This window comes from Lampris incognitus, chromosome 9, assembly GCF_029633865.1.
Source record: "Lampris incognitus isolate fLamInc1 chromosome 9, fLamInc1.hap2, whole genome shotgun sequence".
NCBI lineage: Eukaryota > Metazoa > Chordata > Actinopteri > Lampriformes > Lampridae > Lampris > Lampris incognitus.
The window spans coordinates 59152641-59176513 of NC_079219.1; the positions used below are offsets into that span (position 1 = coordinate 59152641).

General features: G+C 44.4%; 1 protein-coding gene across 5 annotated transcripts; it reads right to left on the reverse strand.

Moving 5' to 3' along the window:
* Positions 1 to 138: 138 nt before the first annotated feature.
* epn1a (epsin 1a) lies at positions 139 to 23033 on the reverse strand. 5 transcript variants are annotated; one of them, XM_056287131.1, is made up of 13 exons: positions 22871 to 23033; positions 19696 to 19860; positions 19309 to 19410; positions 18952 to 19110; positions 18676 to 18804; positions 15047 to 15167; positions 11378 to 11535; positions 11081 to 11152; positions 8760 to 8843; positions 7886 to 8168; positions 7038 to 7202; positions 6515 to 6757; positions 139 to 2263 (listed from the first exon to the last, which is right to left on the reverse strand). In XM_056287131.1, exons 3-13 carry the CDS (start codon positions 19375 to 19377, stop codon positions 1791 to 1793), a joined length of 1956 nt encoding a protein of 651 aa, XP_056143106.1. In that variant the 5' UTR covers positions 19378 to 19410; positions 19696 to 19860; positions 22871 to 23033; the 3' UTR covers positions 139 to 1790. The 5 variants fall into 5 exon arrangements, with proteins under 5 accessions (XP_056143106.1, XP_056143107.1, XP_056143108.1 ...); XM_056287132.1 differs by lacking the exon at positions 22871 to 23033 and adding an exon at positions 22647 to 22834; XM_056287133.1 differs by lacking the exon at positions 11081 to 11152.
* Between the last annotated feature and the right edge of the window lie 840 nt (positions 23034 to 23873).

Consider the following 23873-nt stretch of genomic DNA (forward strand, 5'->3'; position numbering starts at 1 on the left):
TCCTGTACGAAAGAGTGTCGAAAAAGAAAAAATACTTCCGATTCAGGTGAAATAAGATTGGCAGAGAAATGTGTGAGCTTTGCAGATACCTCATTTGAAACCCCAACATTACATAGCGTTGAACAAAGTGATCAAAAAAAAAAAAAAACCCCAGATGTAGTATGTAGCTCGGAGTCACTGAAAACAGCTGGGCCGTAGGAGGAATAGTGGCCAGATGTTGCTGCGCAGGCATTTTGTGCTCTTGCATTCTCTCAAACTCACAAATCAGCACTTGTGTTCATTCACGTAGCGATACACACTCACGCCTACACACAAACACACACCCGATACACACCCCGTCTCTCCCCCATCAAACCATGGACCAGTGGCGGCTGGCCAGTACGGGGCGCTGGGTGCCGCCCCCTTCAAATATGAAGAGATGAAAATCTACTTAAACATGTTAAATATAATGTAGTTGTGTAATGCAAATAATGATGAAATAAAAGTGTTGTCAGTCTGTGAGCGCCTGTCAGCAGCCATTAAATACTGGTTCAAATGGTATTTGGTTGGTTCCTGTCTGAATACATATACTTCCTGTCTGAATACATATACTTCCTGGGTGAGGGGCGCCGGCCAAACCATACCTTATGTAAGCCCTCAAACTTGTGGCGAGCAGGTGACCTGAGGCTGCTGTCTGATTGGTTTCTTCAGATTTTCCAGGGGGCGCTGTTCTGCGCCGCCCCAGACACTCCCACTTTTACTGGCAGTGAATTGGTATTGTTTTAATGTGTTTTGATCTAATGCGATTGGACAATTCTCGCGGCTGTCAATCATGTTCACACCCACCACCACGCCTCGTCACGACTGTCAATCATTCACCGTCTACCAACCCTGATAACATCTATAGGCTACATTGTCCTTCTTAATAACTCTGACTGTGTGGACATTAAAGCTGCTGTCAGGTGGGCTGCAGCAAGGTAAACTGCCCCCCCCCAACATTTTTAGCACCAGCCGCCACTGCCATGAACATCCCATCTTTCTATAGGACCTCTTTCACATACAGAAAAGACATTTTATTTAATGGTGTCATTGCGCATGATTTTTTTTTTGTTTTTGTTCCCAAAAGTGGAAAAAATAAATTACATTTAACATTAAATTAAAAGTGAAATAGCTGAACAAATTGCCCGCACTGTGCCTGACATGTTAACACAAGCATGTTGTTTTTCAGTTCAGATCTCAGTCCCGAGTTCGTTTATAAAATCATCCTTCATGCACTCGTTTCATTTCAGCGCTTCCTCGTTCTGCAGAGAGAAGAGGAACAGGGAGGTATGAGTCTGTTTCTGTTCAGTTTGTTAGTGGCTATGTCCCCTTTCCCTCTCTCTCTGTCGTCAGTGCCTCCGGTTTAAAATAGAGCGCAGTGACGCTACCGAGTCCGCCCGCTCTCACAGACCCACCTTCAGCCGAGGACTGAAACAAACAACTCACAACATGTACAACACAACAGAACAGAATTAAAAACTAAATAAATAGATCTCTATCTTTCACCCAGCCCCCCCCCCCCCCGCCCCCCCGTGTTGAAATGAAAGGAACTAAATAATATGTGGGGGGAAAAAAATTAAATCTTCTGAGCAGAAAGAAATTAAATTGTAATGCTTTGAGACAAGAAACGAAAATAAATTTTGATTTTCGCTTTTCTTTAAATATAGAGATGTACACACATTTCTTTTTGGACACATAAATTGTTTGTGTTGAAGGAGGACAGATCAGGGTTGGGGGTGGAACCAGGCTTGGGAAGTGGTGTGGACACTCCCTCAGAGAAGAAAAGGATTGGTGCTCGCTCCTGTCGTTCCTCCACCCCCCACTGACCCTCCTGCCCCCAAAGCACCTCCAGTTCCAGTGGGGCCCCCCAAAATCAGCTGAGGTGGTGGTGCTCCGCCAGGCCCCATGAAAAGAGCCGAGCCTGGGGGAGCCATAGGCGAAAGCCCGCTGTAGGGCATTCCCATGGGGCTGGCCTGCATCACGCCCAGGCCCATTCCTGGAGCTCCCATACTCACGCCCATTGACCCCATGCCCATTCCGGGGGGTGCCATGCCCAGCATGGGGTTGGGCGGTACCGGGCTGGTGCGGAGGCTGCTCAGGCCCAGTGATGAGGGCTGAGGCGAGATGGAGGTCATGGGGGCAGCCACGCCAAACGGGTTGGAGGAAGCAGGCGGTGTTGGAGAAACTCCCCTACTGGAGATGGCACTGCCTGGAGTCACCGCCATGCCGGGGGCAGGAGACGAGCCTGGGGGGGGGGGAAAGGGTCAGTTAGGCTATGAGGCAAAAACTTTCCCACATTGTTACTTGAGTTCATTTGTAATGACGTAATTGAGAGCATGTGACTTTTCCCCAGGAGAAACACACAACTTGGACATTGTTTTAGTGCTGTTTGTGTGGAGATGTTGACTGACTTCCAGCTGAAAGGTTTTCCCTGACCAAGTTTTTACATTTTTGAAATCGTACTTTCTAGCTGCAGTGCACACTGGACTAGCAGTACTCTTCCTCAGGTTGCTGTGCTCACAGTGTGTAGACACACTAGGAGTCATAGCCTTCTTCTTGGTGTCAAGATCATTTAGAAACCTTTGATTTTTAAGACCAGAATTAAAATGACATTTTGGAAGTATTCCTCACTAAGCTTCAGCTTCAGCCCTACGCCACTAGCATCAGACTGCCAAGTAGTTCATCAACCTGATAAAGTTATGCATCACTGATGTTAACCATCTTGGTTTAAGTGGGTTTTTTTTTTTTTTCCTCCATTTTCTCTCTAATCGTATCTGGCCAATCACTCCACTCTTCTGAGCCGTCCCGGTCGCTGCCCCCCCCCGTGCCAATCCGGGGAGAACTGCAGACTACCACATGACTCCTCCGATACATGTGGAGTCGCCAGCCGCTTCTTTTCACCTGACAGTGAGGAGTTTCACCAGGGGGGCACAGCGCGTGGGAGGATCACGCTATTCTCCCCAGTTCCCCCTCCCCTCTGAACAGGCGCCCCGACCGACCAGAGGCAGCATGAATGCAGTGACCAGGACACATACCCACATCCGGCTTCCCACCCGCAGACACGGCCAATTGTGTCTGTAGGGACGCCTGACCAAGCTGGCGGTAACACAGGGATTCGAACCGGTGATCCCCGTGTTGGTAGACAATGGAATAGACCGCTACGCTACCCGGACGCCCCCCCCCTTTTTTTTTAACTTAGTTTTTATTTCAATTTCACAACTTATACAACCAAATTCACAATTTTTCCTGCTGTTTTTTCCATTTTTTCAGCTCTACCTACACTACCGTTCAAAAGTTTGGGATCACCCAAACAATTTCGTGTTTTCCATGAAAAGTCACACTTATTCACCACCATATGTTGTGAAATGAATAGAAAATAGAGTCAAGACATTGACAAGGTTAGAAATAATGATTTGTATTTGAAATAAGATTTTTTTTACATCAAACTTTGCTTTCGTCAAAGAATCCTCCATTTGCAGCAATTACAGCATTGCAGACCTTTGGCATTCTAGCTGTTAATTTGTTGAGGTAATCTGGAGAAATTGCACCCCACGCTTCCAGAAGCAGCTCCCACAAGTTGGATTGGTTGGATGGGCACTTCTTTGAGCAGATTGAGTTTCTGGAGCATCACATTTGTGGGGTCAATTAAACGCTCAAAATGGCCAGAAAAAGAGAACTTTCATCTGAAACTCGACAGTCTATTCTTGTTCTTAGAAATGAAGGCTATTCCATGCGAGAAATTGCTAAGAAATTGAAGATTTCCTACACCGGTGTGTACTACTCCCTTCAGAGGACAGCACAAACAGGCTCTAACAGGTACTATTTAATGAAGATGCCAGTTGGGGACCTGTGAGGCGTCTGTTTCTCAAACTAGAGACTCTAATGTACTTATCTTCTTGCTCAGTTGTGCAACGCGGCCTCCCACTTCTTTTTCTACTCTGGTTAGAGCCTGTTTGTGCTGTCCTCTGAAGGGAGTAGTACACACCGGTGTAGGAAATCTTCAATTTCTTAGCAATTTCTCGCATGGAATAGCCTTCATTTCTAAGAACAAGAATAGACTGTCGAGTTTCAGATGAAAGTTCTCTTTTTCTGGCCATTTTGAGCGTTTAATTGACCCCACAAATGTGATGCTCCAGAAACTCAATCTGCTCAAAGAAGTGCCCATCCAACCAATCCAACTTGTGGGAGCTGCTTCTGGAAGCGTGGGGTGCAATTTCTCCAGATTACCTCAACAAATTAACAGCTAGAATGCCAAAGGTCTGCAATGCTGTAATTGCTGCAAATGGAGGATTCTTTGACGAAAGCAAAGTTTGATGTAAAAAAAATCTTATTTCAAATACAAATCATTATTTCTAACCTTGTCAATGTCTTGACTCTATTTTCTATTCATTTCACAACATATGGTGGTGAATAAGTGTGACTTTACATGGAAAACACAAAATTGTTTGGGTGATCCCAAACTTTTGAACGGTAGTGTATATGGTTTACAGATAATTCAACAAAAGGGAACAAATACAAATAAACAAATAAATAAATAACCAAAAAAAAAAAACAAAAAAAAACAAACAAAAACAAAAAAAACCCAAAACCCCCCCCCCCCGCTTTACTTCAGCTTGAGGTGTTAGCTGTAATAGCGGTATAAATTAAAGACATGAATAAATATATTTAAAAAAAAGGGAAAGGAGGGGTCAGGGTCAGGGAGGGGAGTTGTGTACGGGTGCGAGTAGTGGTATGGCTGTGTGTATATGCATAGACAGATAAGGTGAATTGAGAAGATAGAGATGCATGTATGATACAGAAGGTATACAAGGGTCTGGAACACTTCGCTGTCTCAATATAGCCATGGGCGGGCTCCACCTTTTAATAAATATATCTTTCTGAAGTCTCAAGGAGTAGGTTATTTGGTCCATCTGATATATTTCCCAAACTTTCTCAATCCATAAATTGTAAGTTGAAGGGTCAGATTTTAACCACTTAATTGTTATGCATTTAATTTCTGCTGTTAGTAATATTTGCAAAAGGTATTTTTTAGGTCTTCCATCAATCCCTTCCAGCATTAATCCCAGTAATGCCATCTTTGGATCTTTTGTGAAGTTTTGGTGGAATACTTCTTTAAGTGCCTCAAACACCTCTTCCCAAAATGTTCTTAATTTAGGGCATGTCTAAAATATGTGGGTATGGCTGCCAATTTGTGTGTTGGGCTCATTTTAGCCACTATTTCTGGTGTCTGAAAGAATCTCAGTTACTTTCCATTTGAATTCCCTCCATGTATTTGAATTGGTTACTAGATTTGCTTCAGTACATATTTCTTCTCACATGTCCTGTGGTATATCTGTATTCATTTCAGTTTCCCATCTTCCTTTTATCTGCAATGTATTATTCATATTCAAGCCTAAAAATATTTGGTAAACATGACTTATGACTTTCTTATCCCCGATCCCTGTTAGTAATTTTATCCAGAACTCTTCAATTGGAGTGGGCACCAACACGCGATCCCACTCTTTGTTTTGTTAAAAAGCCCCTTAATTGTAAATACCTGAAAAAATCTGTGGTAGGAAGCATAAACTCCTCTCTCAGCTGTTCAAATGATTTAAGGATGCCATCCTTATGAAGTTGATGTAGATTACTGAGACCATGTTCTGACCATTTTCTAAAACCTGCGTCTATATGGGAGGGTACAAAATCCTTTATAAATCCGATACTAGTTAGTGCGGAGATTACTTTAGGCAATCCAAATGACAGTTTTATTTTCCTCCAGATTGTTAGTGTAACTCTAGTCCATTCACCCACTTGAGTTTCTTTTAAGGGGACATCTAGGAAAGGCAAGGTCTGTAGGGGCTTCATACACTTGCTTTTTTCTATGTTAAGCCAACGAGTACATGTAAGATCCTGAATCCATATTGTTAAAGGTTTTAACTGTGCAGCCCCAAAATAATATCTTAGATTCGGGAGTTTGAGCCCTCCATGCGGTTTTGATAGCTGTAATGTTTTTAGTCTAATTCTTGGTCGTTTTCCTTGCCATATAAATTTTGAAATGAGCCTGTCTAATTTATTAAATATAGATTTAGGAATATCAGTGGGTATCATCTGAAATTGATAGAGAAGCTTAGGTAGCACAATCATGCGTATACTCTCAATACGGCCCAACAGAGACAGGGGAAGTGTTGACCACTGGCCCAAATCCTTACTGATATTATGAATTATGCATCTGTAATTTGCATCATATAACTTTCCTAGCGATGGGGGGATTTGAATACCGAGATATTTAATGCCATTTAAACCCACTCTGGAGTCTGACCGCTTTAGGAAACGGACGCCCCTTTTTGAGTGTATTTCTGACACCTGTCAGCATCTTGCCAGGATTTGAAGGAACAACAAGGACCAAGATGTAAACAAGCCCTGGACTTTACAACTCCGTCCATGACAATTTCTTCCCCCCCAAATGAAATGTCTTGAACTGATTTGTCAACAACACCAAACCCATGTTATGTCTGACCTGTGTTCTGGAGGAAAGGATTGTGCGCTGAAGAGGAAGAGATGGAGGGAGGAGGCGGCTGTTTGGGCTTGGGTTTGGAGCACACCAGGGAGTCAAGATCCACCAGCGCTGCATTGGGGCCCAGGAAGGACTCTGGAGTCTTACGAACAGGAAGTGAGGTACCAAGAGATGAAAGGTCGAAGGGCACTGGGGAGCCTGTGCTGTCGCTGGCATTTGCTGCAGACTCTCGCCTGTCTGGATCTCCTGAGAGCAGGAAATGGAGGCATAATAATAAGTGGAAGAGAATGGGAGGAATGAGAGATTCATCTGACTCTGCATACTGGGTATCACAGTGTTCAACATTATCAGGCGTAGTAGGGGAGGATGAAATGTAGGACAAGACAACTGTTTCGTGTGTTCATGTGCCTGATAGAGAGCCTCTGGCTATAACTGCTAACTATGAATATCCCCATCAAGGCGTTTAGCTTTGTAAAAGCCAAGTGTTTCTACATGTGAGTCCATGTAGTCTTATCTGAGAATGTACCTGTGCCGTTAGTGTGTTTGGCGGTGCCACTCCAGATGTCAGAGGTGATAGGGTCAGAGGCAGGGGCGGCCCCGTCCCCTGCCCAAGGGTCTACTGGCCCCCCCGAGGAGGAAGTGCTTGGAGGCACTGTCGGGCCCCAGGGGTCAGCACTGGGGGGGGTCACAGCTACACGGGAGGGAAGGAGATGCAAGGGGAAGGGGGAGGGTTAACGCAACAACACCACAACAACTTACAGGTACCGTTCACAATGCACGTAGGGGTAGGACACTGTGCTGGGTCCAACAGCGGTGGTCTCCCCCTTAACCTCTCCTTCAACGCCCAACGTGACACATGAATGCAGGGAAGCATATTTTGTTTGGCTGTCTAACCGTCATCTTATGTTTGCAGATCAGCGGAGTTGAAGGAGAGGCATGGGGGAGAAGAGGCTACTGCGCACAATATGAAAAAGCGCAAAAAGGGAAAAATGAGAGACAGCTCTGGTTGAGCCACAGCCACAGTCAGTCCTGAATAGAAACAAGAGGATAAAAAGATGCCAGGTTTAGACACAGAGGGAGAATGGATTTAGCATGCTTGCTTTCCCGTAATCAACTGAAAGCATTAAAATGGATGAGTGGATATGATGCTGTGAAGACATGAGAGAAAACGAGAGGGGGCCATTTTGGAGAGACAACAGCAACAAAGAGAAGGGCGTGAGGGAGGCTGTACAGCTGAGCAGCCCTCAGTTCATTTTCACCCACAGGGCAGGGTACAGCTCTTGACATAGAAACGTTTGTCAAGTTCTGCTTTATTCCCAGCAATCCGAATGGCTAGACTTAAGCTGATACCCGACCACTTTTGGCTCCACTCACCTGAGGTTCCCCAGGGGTCAACATTGTTAACTCTGTGGGACGTCTCGCCCCACGGGTCTGCAGGAGGGGCTATCGTAGGTGGGGCTCCTCCGCCCCAGGGATCCGAGCTCGGGGGAGATGTGGGTGACGCTGCACCCCATGGGTCTGTGGAGGCTGCGCCCCAAGGCCCTGAGGCAGAGGGGGCAGGGACTGTGGGTGGTGGTGAGGGCCCTGCAGAGCCTACTGAGGCAGTAGCGGCAGGGGCCCCCCACGGGTCCACAGCACTCAGTTCCATGAGAGCACTCTGGACAGGATAACATAATAGGTTACAACACAGTGCTGTGGTCAGGGACAGACTAATGCATGTGACACACCCACACACCTACACGCACACACACACCCACACACCTACACGCACACACACACACACACACACGCACACACCTCTTTGGTAGGTCAATAGGGTTTATAGAGGAAATGCTGAAAACTGAGAATGAGACAGACCAACACAAGGTAGAAACACACCCACACATGAACACACACAATCAGCAAACAGACCGTGAAGCAACTGTTTGTTAGGTTGGTCATAAGCCTCTCAACCCCCTGCCAGTCTGATATGACTGAACAAGAACTCTAAGAAAACTACACCAAGTGACTCATCTGAACTGAACAGTTCCCCCAAACTAAAAAGCCCATTAACAGATGCTAACAGAGGACAGGAAAGAGGGTCTGGCTGCATACCTACTTGGCACTGGGCTTCCCCTAAACATCACAAGCTAACAGGGGTGAGAGACACAGCTAGAGCAGGTAACGCCGGGAGAGCGAGAGAGGAAAAGAGCGGCACTGTGTAAAGAGTGTGTGCCCACTGTGGCGTACAGACACATTCCACACACACCTCCTCTGGCTTAGGCTTCTCCCTCTTGCTCTCCTCAATGGCCATCTGCAGTCTCAGGTCGTCACCTCTGCGCAGTCGCTCCTCCTGCCAATCACACGCATACACAGCTGTGATGTCAGCAGCCCGGGACGTGCACCCTCAGTCAGCACGCCACAGGTACAGATTTAGGATCAGTCTGTATTCCTCAGAGTTTCATCTGAATCAGTGAAGTTGGAAATCAAAAACTGACCTTAAATCAGCTTCTAGAGACAACTGAGATCATATCGACCGTAGCTAGGAGCACTACCTGACCCCTACTAAAACATGCTCAGCTGCTCTCCTCAGTTCTCCTAACACCTTTACAAAACTACCTAAAAAAAAAAAAAAGCAGCATTTTGGGATCCTCTCACTTTTATTTACTGCAAGTTGGAAAGGAGAAATAAAATGTTTAACCGGGTCCCACATCAGATGTTTTACATGGCTTCTATGCTCGCCCACATTAACTCAACAAGCTACGGCTTTAAGGCTGGATCAGATCAGCAACCCAACTTCAACATTGTTTATGTACAAAAATATATGCTGTCTCACCTGGACCTGATCGAGTGTGAGGCTTAAACAATTACAACTTTCAACGTAATGTGTGTGTGTGTATGTAATACATGCACGCACGCACACGCACACACACACACACACAGATGGGTGACAAATTAAAATCCTGAATTCTTGACCCCTACAGTGAGGGGGTCCGGGGGTTCTGTTATGTTGTAGGGGACATTTTCCTGGCATGGTTCGGGTCCACTTGTCCCCTTAGAGGGAAGGGTCACTGCAGATCAATACAAAGTTATTCTGAGTGATCACCTTTATCCTATGATGAGACATCTCTATCCTGATGGGAGGGGTCTCTTCCAGGGCACGAGGGGTCTCTGAATGGTTTGATAAGGATGAAGATGATGTAAGTCATATGCTACGGCCTTCACAGTCACCACATCTCAACCCAGTTGAACACCTATGGGAGATTTTGGACCGACGTGTGAGACAGCGCTCTCCATCATCATCATCAAAACACCAAATGAGGAAACATCTTCTAGGAGAATGGTGTCCATCCCTCCAGTAGAGTTCAGAGACTTGTAGAATCTCACAAGGAGCACTGAAGCTGTTCTGGAGGCTCATGGTGGACCAACACCTCACTAAGACACTTCATGTTGGGTTTCCCTTAATTTGTCACCCGTCTGTGTACGGTAGGGACAACCCTCAGTTAGCAGTCATAATACTGAGCAGTCTCGTGTGTCGCTGAAATGCCGCCAAAACTGTGTAAGCCAGACTGGCTGACGGTCCATGAATGTGACAGCTAACTCCCTGGTTTGTTGATGGGCTGTGTTGAACATGACAATATGAATACCAATGCTACATACAGCTGCAGAAGAACATGCAAACAGTCCCTGCATTACACAGCTATTTGTAGCATTGTGATATGCATTTTCTTATACAGACTAATGGCAAACCAGGAAGTCCGTTTTCAGAAACACAGGTCAGACTAATCGGCATTATAGCTGCGAACAGGGACTCATTCCTACAATAAATAAATAAATAGATAGATAATGTTGAAAATCATGATTATTGCCCTGACTGTTCGAAGCTGAACTCATTCTGATTGGCTGTTAGATAAATGCACCTTGTCGGCACTCGACTTCAATAACCACCCTCACATCACAAATACTCCCCAGTTTTCCTTCTCTCGCACGTGCATGCACCTCATCTAGGTTCTCCATCCCACAAGTACCTGTGTCCTGAACAATGCCAGTAGGCCAAACTGAAAGGTGAGTCCAGATAAGAAGTGTGTGCAGTCCACGGTTTGAGGCATGCCTTCAGAGCAGTTTTAAAGAGGAAACAGATGAATGGCTTTACAAATTGCTCCAAGTTGAATTTAGTGGAAATTATGATGCAGTCTCTGCCATGCAAAATTAATCAGTAATTTAGGTGAAGTTATTTTCAGCCCTCCTGATGTCTCAGTTTTGTTTCTTTAATACAGTTTTTAACACATCTAACACAATTTTGAAGAGGTATGTCAACACATTCTGTATGAGTGCATACTAGAATGTGACATAGCAACATACTTCATTATCATGGAGGAAAATTAGTATTAACACAGTCAAAAGAGAAACTGGATGGAAAGTGAAACCAGACTTGGCTCATGAAGAAAGGGAGACAACAGGTAAGAGCATAAGTGTACTGCTTTGATTCGCTGATAGTTGACATCTAATTGAAAGGATTCCAACTGATAGAGAGGTAGACAGTTGATGGCTGGTTGGCCAGTTAGGTGGCCGTGCCCTAAGCCCCCTGACCTTTTGGTGAATCTCCTTGCTGATTGTGAGTGCATAGCGGAGCTCTGCGTCCTCCAGAGGGGCCATGCTATTCTGGGGGAGGTCAAGTGTCAGATGATGAACACAAAGCTGAGTGGGCAATATCATGAATAATAATCTGACACAACCCTCTGTGCTCATAGGTTTGGCAATGGATAAATACAAAAACACAAGTCATAGTTATGATACACGTGTTATATTTATTACTATGCTGTAATCCTTAGTTAGACGGGCTGAGCCCTGACCCCCGCCTGCGTCACATAGCCAGCTTCGATTTACCTGTTCTGCCTCTTCTTTGCTCATGGCCAATGCCAGCTGGAGTTGTAGGTCCTCCTCTCCAGAACTCTGAGGCCAAGCTTGCTCAGGGTCAGCCCCTCCAGAGTGGGAGCCCAGTGACAGGCTGCCCCCCAGCCCTGGCGCTGAGGGGGCTGAGGAGGCTGAGGAAAAAAGCAAACGCACAAATAAATTAATGTTAATTATGCAATGCAAATATGTTTCCACATGACATCATCTTGAGGAAAAATGTTAGAGCCCGATCGATAAATCGCCGTGCCGATATTATCGGCCAATATGAGCTGACTGCAGATAAACCGGTATCAGGTTTTATAAGGGCAGATAAATGACAATTAAAAAAGAAATGAAGAGACACCTTTTTTTCCCACCAGCATTTTGCGAAGACCCGCCCTACTCTGCATCTGATTGGCTAGTACTCGTTGCCTCCATTGGTTAAGGTTAGGGTTAGTGTTAGCCAATCAGAGGCAGAAAGATGGTACAGTCAAGTCACACATTAAAACTACATTTAACTTTATGGTAGTTGAGCAGTGTAGGCTAAGCTGTTGACAAACTTGACTGTAGGTTTATTTATCAAGCAGTGTGGCAGTTCTAGCGAGTAAACAAACAACACCCCTGTTACTTCTCCCTCGTCGCTTCTAATAACTCTCTGGCAACATGGCTTACAGAAGCTTATAATGCTGAACATTGCTAAATGAGGTTAGCCACGAAGCTAGCTAACACTGTGCTTATCAGAGCAAGACCGCCAAAGCTAATGAGCAGTTAAACCAAGGTTCCCCAAACTTCTGACGAGGGACACATCGCCCTGCCTGCCTCTTTGGGAGAGCCAGAATATGTTAGTCACAGTAAATAGTACTGTGGACAACAACAGGTCTACGTTAGTTGAATATTAACCCATTACATCTCATGATATACTTCAATATACCACTGCTAGCTGGGTTTATGTCACAACGTCATGGCACACTGTCAGAACATAGTAGGGGAGTAACTAGAATTAAAAAAAAAAAAGCTAATTCTTAAGCATTTCCTCCATTATCATCATTTTATTCAACCACTTTAGTGCAAGCAGGGACATTGTGATCTGTAGCAAGAGTAGGGAGCAGGTTGAGGAGAGCCTGGAGAGGTGGAGGTATGCACTGGAGAGAAGAGGAATGAAAGTCAGTAGGAGCAAGACGGAATACCTATGCGTGAATGAGAGGGAGGACAGTGGAATGATGAGGATGCAAGGAGTGGAGGTAACGAAGGCATACGAGTTTAAATACTTGGGGTCAGCCGTCTAAAGTAATGGGGAGTGCAGAAGAGAGGTGAAGAAGAGAGTGCAGGCCGGGTGGAGTGGGTGGAGAAGAGTGTCAGGAGTGATGTGACAGAAGGGTACCAGCAAGAGTTAAAGGGAAGGTTTACAAGATGGTAGTGAGACCAGCTATGTTACATGGTTTGGAGACAGTGACACTGATGAAAACACAGGAGGTGGAGCTGGAGGTGGCAGAGACGAAGATGATAAGATTTTCATTGGGAGTGATGACGAAGGACAGGATTAGGAACGAGTATATTAGAGGGACAGCTCAGGTTGGATGGTTTGGAGACAAAGCAAGAGAGGCAAGATTGAGATGGTTTGGACATGTGTGGAGGAGAGATGCTGGGTATATTGGGAGAAGGATGCTGAATATGGAGCTGCCAGGGAAGAGGAGAAGAAGAGGTTTATGGACGTGGTGAGGGGGGACATGCAGGTGGCTGGTGTGACAGAGGAAGAAGCAGAGGACAGGAAGAAATAGAAACGGATGATCCGCTTTGGCAACCCCTAACAGGAGCAGCCGAAAGTAGTAGTAGTAGACTTTAGTGCAAGTCGTGTAATACATAAATAGTGTAATACATACGAGTGCAGTGTGCACTCTGCAGGCTTTGCATGAACAATTCAACACGTGAATAAAAAGAAACAAGTGAAGGAAAAGAGTTACAAGTCTCAAAACACGAGTCCTTTAGAAATCTTAATTAATTAATTAGCGACAAATTAGCGATTTTCAGGAAAAGCTTCGCCTTCCTATTTTTTCTCCCTGTTAAAGGGTTTTATTAGGAAGTTGTTCCTTATCCGATGCGAGGGTCTATGGACAGGATGTTGTGTTGCTGTAAAGCCCACTGAGGCAAATGTGTAATTTGTGATATTGTGCTATACAAGTAAAACTGACTTGACTTTCTTCCCTGCTGTCTGTGACTGATACAGCATAAACAAAACGCACATAAACAAAGAAAGAGTTTACCTCTCCGTGTTTCTTAATGTGAACAGTGGGCTTGCGTCTTTATGACCAGTAGGTTGACGTCAGGCTCCATTCTGGTCACAGCCAATCTCAACGAACCGTGCAAATGTTCATTGGTGAGTCTTGGTCTTGTTGGACTTTTCAGAAGCTTCATCCTTGAGAACGTTTGCTTGCATAGATAAGTGCTGCTGAAGATAGTGCACAACTTGATACCATCCATTATCCGATCCATTCATTACCCGAACCGCTTATCCTGCTCTCAGGGTCGCGGGGATGCTGGAGCCTATCCCCGCAGTCATTGGGTGGCAGGCGGGAGACACCCTGGACAGGCCACCAGGCCATCACACAGGGCCGACATACACACAAACATACATTCACACCTAGGGACAATTTAGTACAGCCGATTCACCTGACCTACATGTCTTTGGACTGTGGGAGGAAACCCACGCAGACACGGGGAGAACATGCAAACTCCACACAGAGGATGACCCGGGACAACCCCCAAGGTTGGACTACCCCAGGGCTCAAACCCAGGACCTTCTTGCAGTGAGGCGACCGTGCTAACCACTGTGCCACCGTGCTGCCCTTGATCTTGATACTGTGCATTTTAATGTTCGGATAAGTGTCGTTGGGTAGGGCAGCATAAAATTCAATAAACTGCCTGACTCAAATGCATCTCTCAGTGCATCACAGTTTTTTAAGTCGGCCGACTCAAGCTGGAGACGGCCGAGCCTCATAGATGTCCACAGCAAATGGGCTCTGAAATAGACGAATGCCTTTTGTGTTGTGATGTAGCTCACGGAATTTCACCATCTTCAACATTTCCAGTGCCTCCACACACTTCGTGACAGGGAGCGGTACCTGTGGGTCCTCAGTGGCTACATTTTGCGTTGCAGCAAGATGAGGAAAGCTTCCCTCTCTACGAGCCATCTTTTTGACGGCTCATGGTTATTTTAGGTAGATCTTATCATACCTTTTTTTTGTGTAATTGATCTAAAACGCATTTTAATTCAAATATATGCAATTTTAGGAGCATTCAGGTGGCGGCAGGTCTGTTATCTTGACGGCTTTGGTCATTCTATTGCTAAATAACTTACATAAAAAATGTTAGGGAAAAAATTGTTTACGTTATGCATTTCAAAAAAAAAAAAAAAGAAAAAGAATATTGGCTGATATATCATTATCGAAATTTCTAATCCTCAAATATTGAAATCGGTATCGGTTTTAAAAATTCTACATCGGTCAGGCTCTAAACAATATCTCCTTGTAGGGGTCTTCATGGGGTAGCACGTACTTGAAACTAAGTGGCTCCATGTGCGGCGCTCACCCACCCCTATTTCTACAGCAGACCAGTGGTAAACACTGGTTATCAGAAGAAGAACCAGAATCACTGTGGTTGTCTCACCACTGGAGGTCTGTGCCATCTTCTCTTTGGTTTTTAGGGCATGGATTCTCTCTTCTCTTAGTCTCTCTTCATCTTTCAACAGTGTCACCAGCTGCTTGGCCTTCTCTCGTACGTTCACCCCCTGGAAAAACACATGTACAAGCACACACCAACACCAACACAGGACCATCATTACTGACTGCAATGTGCAACAATCTCTAACAAAACAAATGCACATGCAAAGGGAATGATGAAAACCTTATAAAAATGTAAGGTTTTTTTTAACATATCTTTATCTTTAGACTAATCTATCCGTGCTTCTGATATCACCATGTGCCAGATTAATGGTTAAACGTCTTGCCACTTTTCAGCCATTACCAGCCTGTAAAAATATGACTGGCTTCCCACTGTTTGCACAAGACGTCCAAGAGACATTGTACAATGACCTTGAACGAGTGGTAAACAGCATTCTTGACAAGGTAATAATAATTATAATTATATTTATATAGCGCTTTTCTAGACACCCCCAGCGCTTCACATTGAAGAGGGTAAAGTAGGAAAATGTCCTTATTTCCACATAGTTTCAGTGTGCTTATGGTTTTGTGGGTGTGGTGTAGATGGGGTTGGGCGGCCGTTTCTATTTCCATATCGTCCAGTCGCGGCTACTCAAAATGGCCGATGGGCGATCTGATCGTCAGGGGGCGTTACATCACAGTACACCAGTGAAATGCCAGCATGGATGACTTAAGACTTAGCGTCAAAGAAAGTAGTAGTAGTATATTTATTTGTTTTTAATTAAATAATTTATTCTCCATTTAACAGTTTTTAAATCCTTATTGACATTGGAATTTAATTTGGATTAAAGATTTTGAATAGTCATCTTGAGCGTGGCTCAGCGTCTGACAGAGGTTTTAAATAATCAAACTGCTTTCTGCAAGCAGCACATTTAAAATTACATGAATATACATTTATAAAGGAGTATGAACATTTTATTTAAAATACTTCAACATTCCAGCAGTCATAGGGCATCCCCGCGACCCTGAGAGCAGGATAAGCGGTTCAGATAATGGATGGATGGATGGATGGATATTTAAACATTAAAAAAAAAAATCTATTTAATAACAATGTCTCCTCTATTCAAACAACGGCTCGCTTTTAAAAGTCTGTGTGTCTGTGCTTGGTGGGACAATATCACAACATCATGTTCCTTTTAACATTATTATCTCATCTTTAATCAAATATGCGGATCATAGATTTCCATACCGGATTGGTCGAGGCCCGGGTTACCAACGACCGCTACCGGTACTGTTGGCCAGCAGCGTGCCGGTGGAAACTACTAAGCTACTGTTGGGTGAAGGAGAAGGAGAAGGGGAAGGCATGTCCAGAGTCAGCGGGACAGGAGTAAGGGTAGAAGTGTGGAGATGAGAGTCAGAACTTTGAATGTTGGTACCATGACTGGTAAAGGGAGAGAGCTGGCTGATATGAGGGAGAGAAGGAAGGTAGGTATGCTGTGTGTGCAAGAGACCAGGTGGAAGGGGAATAAGGCCAGGAGCATCGGAGGTGGGTTCAAACTCCTCTACCATGGTGTGGATGGGAGGAGAAATGGGGTAGGGGTAATTCTGAAGGAAGATAATGTAAAGAGTGTGTTGGAGGTGAAGAGCGTATCAGACAGAGTGATGAGTATGAAGCTGGAAATCGAAGGCGGGATGATGAATGTTATTAGCGCACATACCGTGCAAGTTGGATGTGAGATGGAAGAGAAAGAATTCTGAGTTGGATGAAGTAGTGAGAGGGTACCCAAGGAGGAGAGAGTGGTGACTGGCGCGGACTTCAATGGGCATGTTGGTGAGGGGAACAGAGGTGATGGGTGGGTATGGTGTCAAGGAGAGGAATGTGGAAGGACAGATGGTGGTGGATTTTGCAAAAAGGATGTAAATGGCTGTCGTGAATGCATATTTCAAGAAGGAAGAACAAAATGTGATGTATAAGAGTGGACCAATGCCAGGGACCAACACCAGCTCTTCTTGCCATGCCTCGGTCAAGGGCACAGACAGGAGTATTAACCTAACACTAACCTAACATGCATTGTCTTTTTGATCAGGAGGCAGCAGTATGGTTTCATGCCATGAAAGAGCACCACAGATGTGATGTTTGCTTTGAGAATGTTGATGGAGAAGTATAGAGAAGACCAGAAGGAGTTACATTGTGCCTTGTGGATTTAGAGAAAGCATACGACAGGGTGCCGAGAGAGGAGGTGTGGTATTGTAGGAGGAAGTCGGGAGTTGCAGAGAAGTATGTAGGAGTGGTGCAGGATATGTATGAGGGCAGTGTGACAGTGGTGAGGTGTGTGGTTGGAATGACAGATGGGTTCAAGGTGGAGGTGGGATTACATCAAGGATCGGCTCTGAGCCCTTTCTTGTTTGAAATGGTGGACATGTTGACGGACGAGATCAGGCAGGCATCTCCATGGACTATGATGTTAGCAGATGACATTGTGATCTGTAGTGAGAGTAGGGTGCAGGTTGAGGAGAGCCTGGAGAGGTGGAGGTATGCACTGGAGAGAAGAGGAATGAAAGTCAGTAGGAACAAGACGGAATACCTATGCGTGAATGAGAGAGAGGACAGTGGAATGGTCAGGATGCAAGGAGTGGAGGTGACGAAGGTGTGTGAGTTTAAATACTTCGGGTCAACTGTCCAAAGTAACGGGGAGTGCAGAAGAGAGGTGAAGAAGAGAGTGCAGGCAGGGTGGAGTGGGTGGAGAAGAGTGTCAGGAGTGATTTGTGACAGAAGGGTACCAGCAAGAGTTAAAGGGAAGGTTTACAAGATGGCTGTGAGACCAGCTATGTTATATGGTTTGGAGACAGTGGCACTGACAAAAAGACAGAGGTAGGAGCTGAAGGTGGGAGAGTTGAAGATGATAAGATTTTCATTGGGAGTGATGACGAAGGACGGGATTAGGAATGAGTATATTAGACGGACAGCTCAGGTTGGACGGTTTGGAGACAAAGCAAGAGAGGCAAGATTGAGATGGTTTGGACATGTGTGGAGGACAGATGCTGGGTATATTGGGAGAAGTATGAATATGGAGCTGCCAGGGAAGAGGAGAAGAGGAAGGCCAAAGAGGAGGTTTATGGATGTGGTGAGGGAGGACATGCATGCAGGTGGTTGGTGTGACAGAGGAAGATGCGGAGGACAGAAAGAGATGGAAACGGATGATCCACTGTGGTGACCTCTAATGGGAGCAGCCGAAAGAAGAAGAAGAAGATCTTATCTTTAATATCACAATCCAAATCATATATTAATACCTTTAACTACTCATGTAGTGCAGAGAAAAGTTTTGGTGAGTAGGCATATGGAGAACAGAGATGTGGGGTGTCAGATTCATGGAAAAGAGATGGCAAACTGATTCGTAATCAAGGATTTAAAATTCACCCGTCACTTGTGCTGATTAATGGGGCTCAGTGAGCGGACATGCCACTCCATCTCTAAATGCACAGTAGGGTGCAGATTCTAGAGATTATTATCAAAACATGTAAGTTATTTAAAATCGCCTTAATATCAGCGTATCGCTGATCATCCCTTCTTCAATCATCGATATACAATCCGAATGCCAGCTGGTGCAAGCCTGGGTGATGTGTTTTTTTTCCTACCTGGTCTTTGCCATCTCTGTCTATATATTGGAAGTCCTTGAGGGTCTGGACTGCGTAGATATTTTCTCGGCATTGTTGGGCGACGCGCTCTGAACCCGTCTTGATAAGGTACTCCATAAGAGTCATAGCCTGTTGCCAAGACAGATCACATCGAGTAAGAACAGGTAGCTAAGGTCTTCATACTTGACTTAATAAAAGGATATGTCCTTAAAACAAATAAATAAAAATCAACCAACAGCTCATAATTAAACTTTTTGGACAAAAAACACCGCACACCTTGTACACATGTCTCCAGTTCTTTCCGTGGTCATTGAGGCGTTTCCAAACCATGCTCATGATTTCAGAAAAGGCCACAACATTGTAGGTCAGATCTGCTATCTCTGACATCAGAGAGCTGCTGGGGCCCCATGGGTCATTGGACGTCGCCTCTCTAACCTGGACAATAATAAGGAAGATGGAGAACTTTCAATTAACCTCTACAAGAGTGGTTCTCCACCAAATCAATAAGGGAGGGTGGGAGGCTCGGTTAAAATGTAGGCTATTATTAAAACATGCACGCACAGGGAGGGAGGAGCAAATTAAATAATCGATAATAAGGAAAGGAGGGTGGGAGCAGAAAGTAGATGATACAACCTTGATTTCAGCCTCTGAATAGTTATGGACAATGTTCTTCACTTGTCGCCGCAGCGATGAAGTCGACATGGCAACCGTCTGGCTGTCAGGCTCCACTGTAATCTGACAGCATATGATGGAGAGAGGTTGAAAATACACTAAGCAAATAGTACAAAAAATAGTGTTAAGACAGTGAAGATTGAATGAATAAACGGGTGGGAGAAGACAGGAGATTACATATGAATAAGCCTAGTTATTTTAAAGAGAAACAGACAGGGAGTTGGCAACAAAGACAGACCTCAAGAAAAAAAGATACAGTGTGAGAGATGGAGTCTATAGTGGCTATCAAAGTCAACAGACACAGGCTTCCTAGTGGCACAAGGGGAAGAAAAACAGTGTCATAAACACCTGTTACTCAAGAATGGTAAAGGATAGGGATCTCTTTTCTCGGTATCTCTTGTTCTCTCTCTTTTTTTTTTCTCCCAGTGCCACCCGTTCATGGAGCGCTCTCTCAGCCTGTTTCTCCCTGCGGCGACATTGGGTCCCGAAACCACAGGTTCAAGGGGATAAAAACTGTTGAGTGAGAAGAATATGCTTTACATTGAGAACACACACATTCACCAGCAGATTACTTAGTCTGCAACTTGATAAACTGAATTCCCATTTACACTTGGACTGATCTAACAGCGACCACACTAAGGACAGACAAAGAACAGCAAGTATACATGCTAAAAAATCACATGAAAGATTGCTGATACACCCAATGAATGGTTCACTGATGCACCATGCAAGCAAGCTTTTCCACTTAAAACTATCAGTTTCAGGTCAGCTATACCAACTTGACAAGGAAGTTGACTGCTCACTGCAAATTTGACATTTCCGAGTCATCTTGTATCTCTCACACATAAACAGGCAGATATGGCTTATGATAAAACATTAATAATGACAGCAAGTTTCAAATACAGCTATTGTCACTGCAGAAAAGTTACAACAACCAAGACTTTTTTTTTAATGAAAAAAAAAATGAAAGCACTAATAATGACTTTTTCTGAGATGGGGCATGTTCCCGTAACGGACGTATCCTGAAATACTGTGAGCAAAAGGGAACTAATCTTTGCCTTGTTCTGCAAAATTCAACATTAAAAATAACTGCTTCATTTCTAGCAGCAGGTTTCACATTAGCTATGTTATTGTTGAGTAAAGACTCTCGTGAAAGAGGCACATGTCCTTTTAATGCCCAACATGACTACCTCTAATATATATTTCACCAGCAAGACAGCCAACATAAAGCAAGACATGGCACCATTGGAGCTCATCTATGTTGATCAACTGCCAGAGTCAAGAGTCTGTGATTAGAGATACACAATTCAATCCTATTAATCCTAGCTGCAACGTCCATACAATTTTAATTCCACTGACTTATCTAAAGAGTAGGACCTTACAGGGACAGCTCCTCTGTAAACTTGTGTTAAGTAGTGCTAGGCAATAACTAAACATTATTGTTTATCATTTATTGTTTTTCAGAGTCAAGTAGGCAGTATGTTAACCTACATCTAAACACCAAGTGTACAACTATCCATAGCTGTTTGATCTGACACACAACTGCAAAAAGTTCATTATGCAGAGATTTTAATTACATTGATAAAAGCAAGATTTTTACAACCAAAAGAAAAACAATTAAATGTTGTAGTATGAAGCTCAAACAACTGGACAAAACAGTACTTTGGAAATTCTTTGCGGTTCTGAGATTGGTTGAAATAACTTCTTGCATTACTAAGCACTGTTTAAACATTTAACATAAGCTAAAGGCGTAGATATAAAACATGGTTGCTCTCAAGGCCCACTTCTATCGCTCTGGAAGGAGTGTAGTAACTAACAAGCACTGTGAAGAATAAGTTACAATACATTTATACATAATGATCACTTGACTTTTGTTAAGCTATCAACATACAAAATACACAGAGACAGAACGGGCCTTACATACTCTTAAAATTCAGTTAAAGGATCTGGTTAATATCGAGTGCCTTAGACATATCCGAAATTAAGGGCGAGACAAATAGACAAGAGTTGCATAACCTTAAACAGGGACAACCATTCCAAAAGTCAGTTTAGATATTCCTGAAACACGGTGCCAAAGTTCAGATGAGCCATCTCATCCTGCAAACTATTGGTGTGGCGATAAGGGACACGTATAAACTCCACCACCGTTCAATACCTCGAGCGACTCCCTTTCATAATCAGATGAAGCACAATTCCTAAGAATCATCGTGCAGTGTGGAAAAATAAACTCAGGGCACAGTATTTACTGTTCCAATGCCCAAATCCATTTTGTCACATATACTCCCAATAATCACAAAAAACATCTTGTACTTACAAGGAAGAAATGAAGCGAGCTAGCCCTATCAGGAATTTCCATCAAACGTACTCTAATGTGAATGTTAAATACACATTTAAACATGCCCTGTCACTTACTTTAAAGCTTTCTGTATGTTTTCTTCCACATGCAACAAGTTATTTGATAGCAGCTACTAGCTGGGCACACTTTGAGATAAAGTTTGGCATTTATCAGATCACACTTGATAAGAGGGACAAACGCAGCATTAGGCGATCACTGAATACTGTAGCTAAGGTCACAGAAGGTACTTATCTGTAGATCCAACTGATTTGCTAAAGTTAGCCAAGTGCCATAACTCAGGACGGTATCAAGTCTAAGCTCATGTCTCCCACTGTATCACCATCAGAATCAGATAGATACACAGCCTAAGCAAGGGAGCCCTCCACCCAGTCAGCTAGCAAACAGCTTTCTGATACCGTTCCCTTGGATGGCAAACAGAGGCTTGTCCGCTAACGTGCTGTCTGCCTGTCTGTCTCTCTCTCTCTCTCTGTCTGTCTGTCTGTCTGTCTGTCTGCCTGTCTCTCTCTCTCTCTGTCTGTCTCTCTGTCTCTGTCTGCCTCTCTGTCTCTGTCTGTCTCTCTGTCTCTGTGTCTCTCTGTCAGCCGTCCGGCACCTCAACTCAAACGCAACGTTGACCACGCCGCCGTGCGCCGCACGCACAGAGAGGTGTGGGTGTACCGTTGAGCAACGTCAAACACGCAAGAGTGGCGTCGTCAACTACTCTGGAAAAGTCGCTTCGGTGGTCTGGTGGTGCCGCTGACCACCAGCAGCTTAGCTAGCGTGTCCCTTCGTTAACCAGAAACGTCACACAACCAAAACTGCTCAGAGGCAACTCTCCTATTCAGGCGCGGACGTAAACACAAAGGAAGTATCGCCAGCCGGGCTAGGGTGAGACCTGGAGCCAACAGGTAGCTCCGAGCAGAATAAGAAGTAAGCTAGCTCTTAAGACTGAGAGAACAAATACCAAGAGAAGCGTCGAAACCCACGCGTCACGTCGCTAAGCCGAGGCGGATGAGAAGTCGCTCGCCAGACTGAGCGAAGGAGCCAGTTACCGGCCGACGCTTGTGCTGCCCCTCGCTGCTCATTAGGCGCCGCTGCTGCCGCTGTAGGCTAACATTACACTGGCTAACAAGGAAGCTAACCTAGCGCTAACATCTAGGGTTAGCGGGCTAGCCGAGGCTAACTCACAAGTGGCAGCATGATGCCCCCGCCGGTGTGGTATAACCCGTAAGAGCGCCGGGCACGACCGGGCTGGTGGAGCGGAATCCGCTCTCTGACGTTACCAGCAGACACGCGTCACGCCGGTTCACACCGGGACGGGATAAACGGCCAAATCAAGTTATGCACTGACCCTGTTGTAGCTGGAGTGTACGAGGAGATGGCCGAATTTCCGGTTCCGTTCCCAGTCGCAGGAAAGACCGCGCCCCCTCGCACGTTCTGGTGGAGGTTCTGCACATGCGCAGAGTAAACCGTACCTTTAAGATTTTTTCTGAAGCGTCAAATGTATTCCAAACATATTTTACAGTATTAGTAAAGCAGTATATTTAATGATTTAATAGTATGATGCAATGATTTAATATAATAGTGTGATTTAATGATATAATGTTATAGTTATATTGAATAGTGAAGTATAATAGCACTGGTAAAGTATAATAGCATAGTATATTAGTGGTACAGTATATTAGTGTAACATGAGTACAAAACTATACATTTTAGTATATAAGTATAAAATATTAGTGTTAAGCACAATTATAAAGTATGCATAGTAAGATAGACGCCATGGTCTCTGGTGGTAGATGACTGAGTTTTCATGTATGTCACACAGTTCACTGTTGAAATACTAAAACAGAAAAAGGGGGTAGGACAAGAAAAGTTGCTTTTTAACTTCTGCCCACTCCTTTCCCAACTGCCGAGATTTAAAACAAGTGTCTGATGATGATATTGCTTGCTTGTTTTGGTTTTTTCTCTTTTGTATTCTTTTATTATACATTTGAATCGTTTTAACGTTCGAAATAAACAAATGTACTGCTACTAAGTACAAACTATTAATATACATTTGCACAGTTTGTGGCATATTTTGTTTATCTGCTTGGCTACAACATATCAGAGTCAGAATCATATTTATTGACAAGTAGTCCAAGATCATGCAAGGACTCTGACGTGGTATGTTGGTGCAAGAGGGGGAAATGAA

Excerpts from the sequence above, each read along its gene's own strand:
- epn1a (XM_056287131.1), bottom strand. The coding sequence starts at position 19,377 with ATGTCGACTTCATCGCTGCGGCGACAAGTGAAGAACATTGTCCATAAC. Across the intron at positions 18,805-18,951 it reads ACTGGAGACATGTGTACAAG|GCTATGACTCTTATGGAGTA; the intron begins GTGTGCGGTGTT and ends TCTTGGCAACAG. Across the intron at positions 6,758-7,037 it reads CAAACACACTAACGGCACAG|GAGATCCAGACAGGCGAGAG; the intron begins GTACATTCTCAG and ends TCCTGCTCTCAG.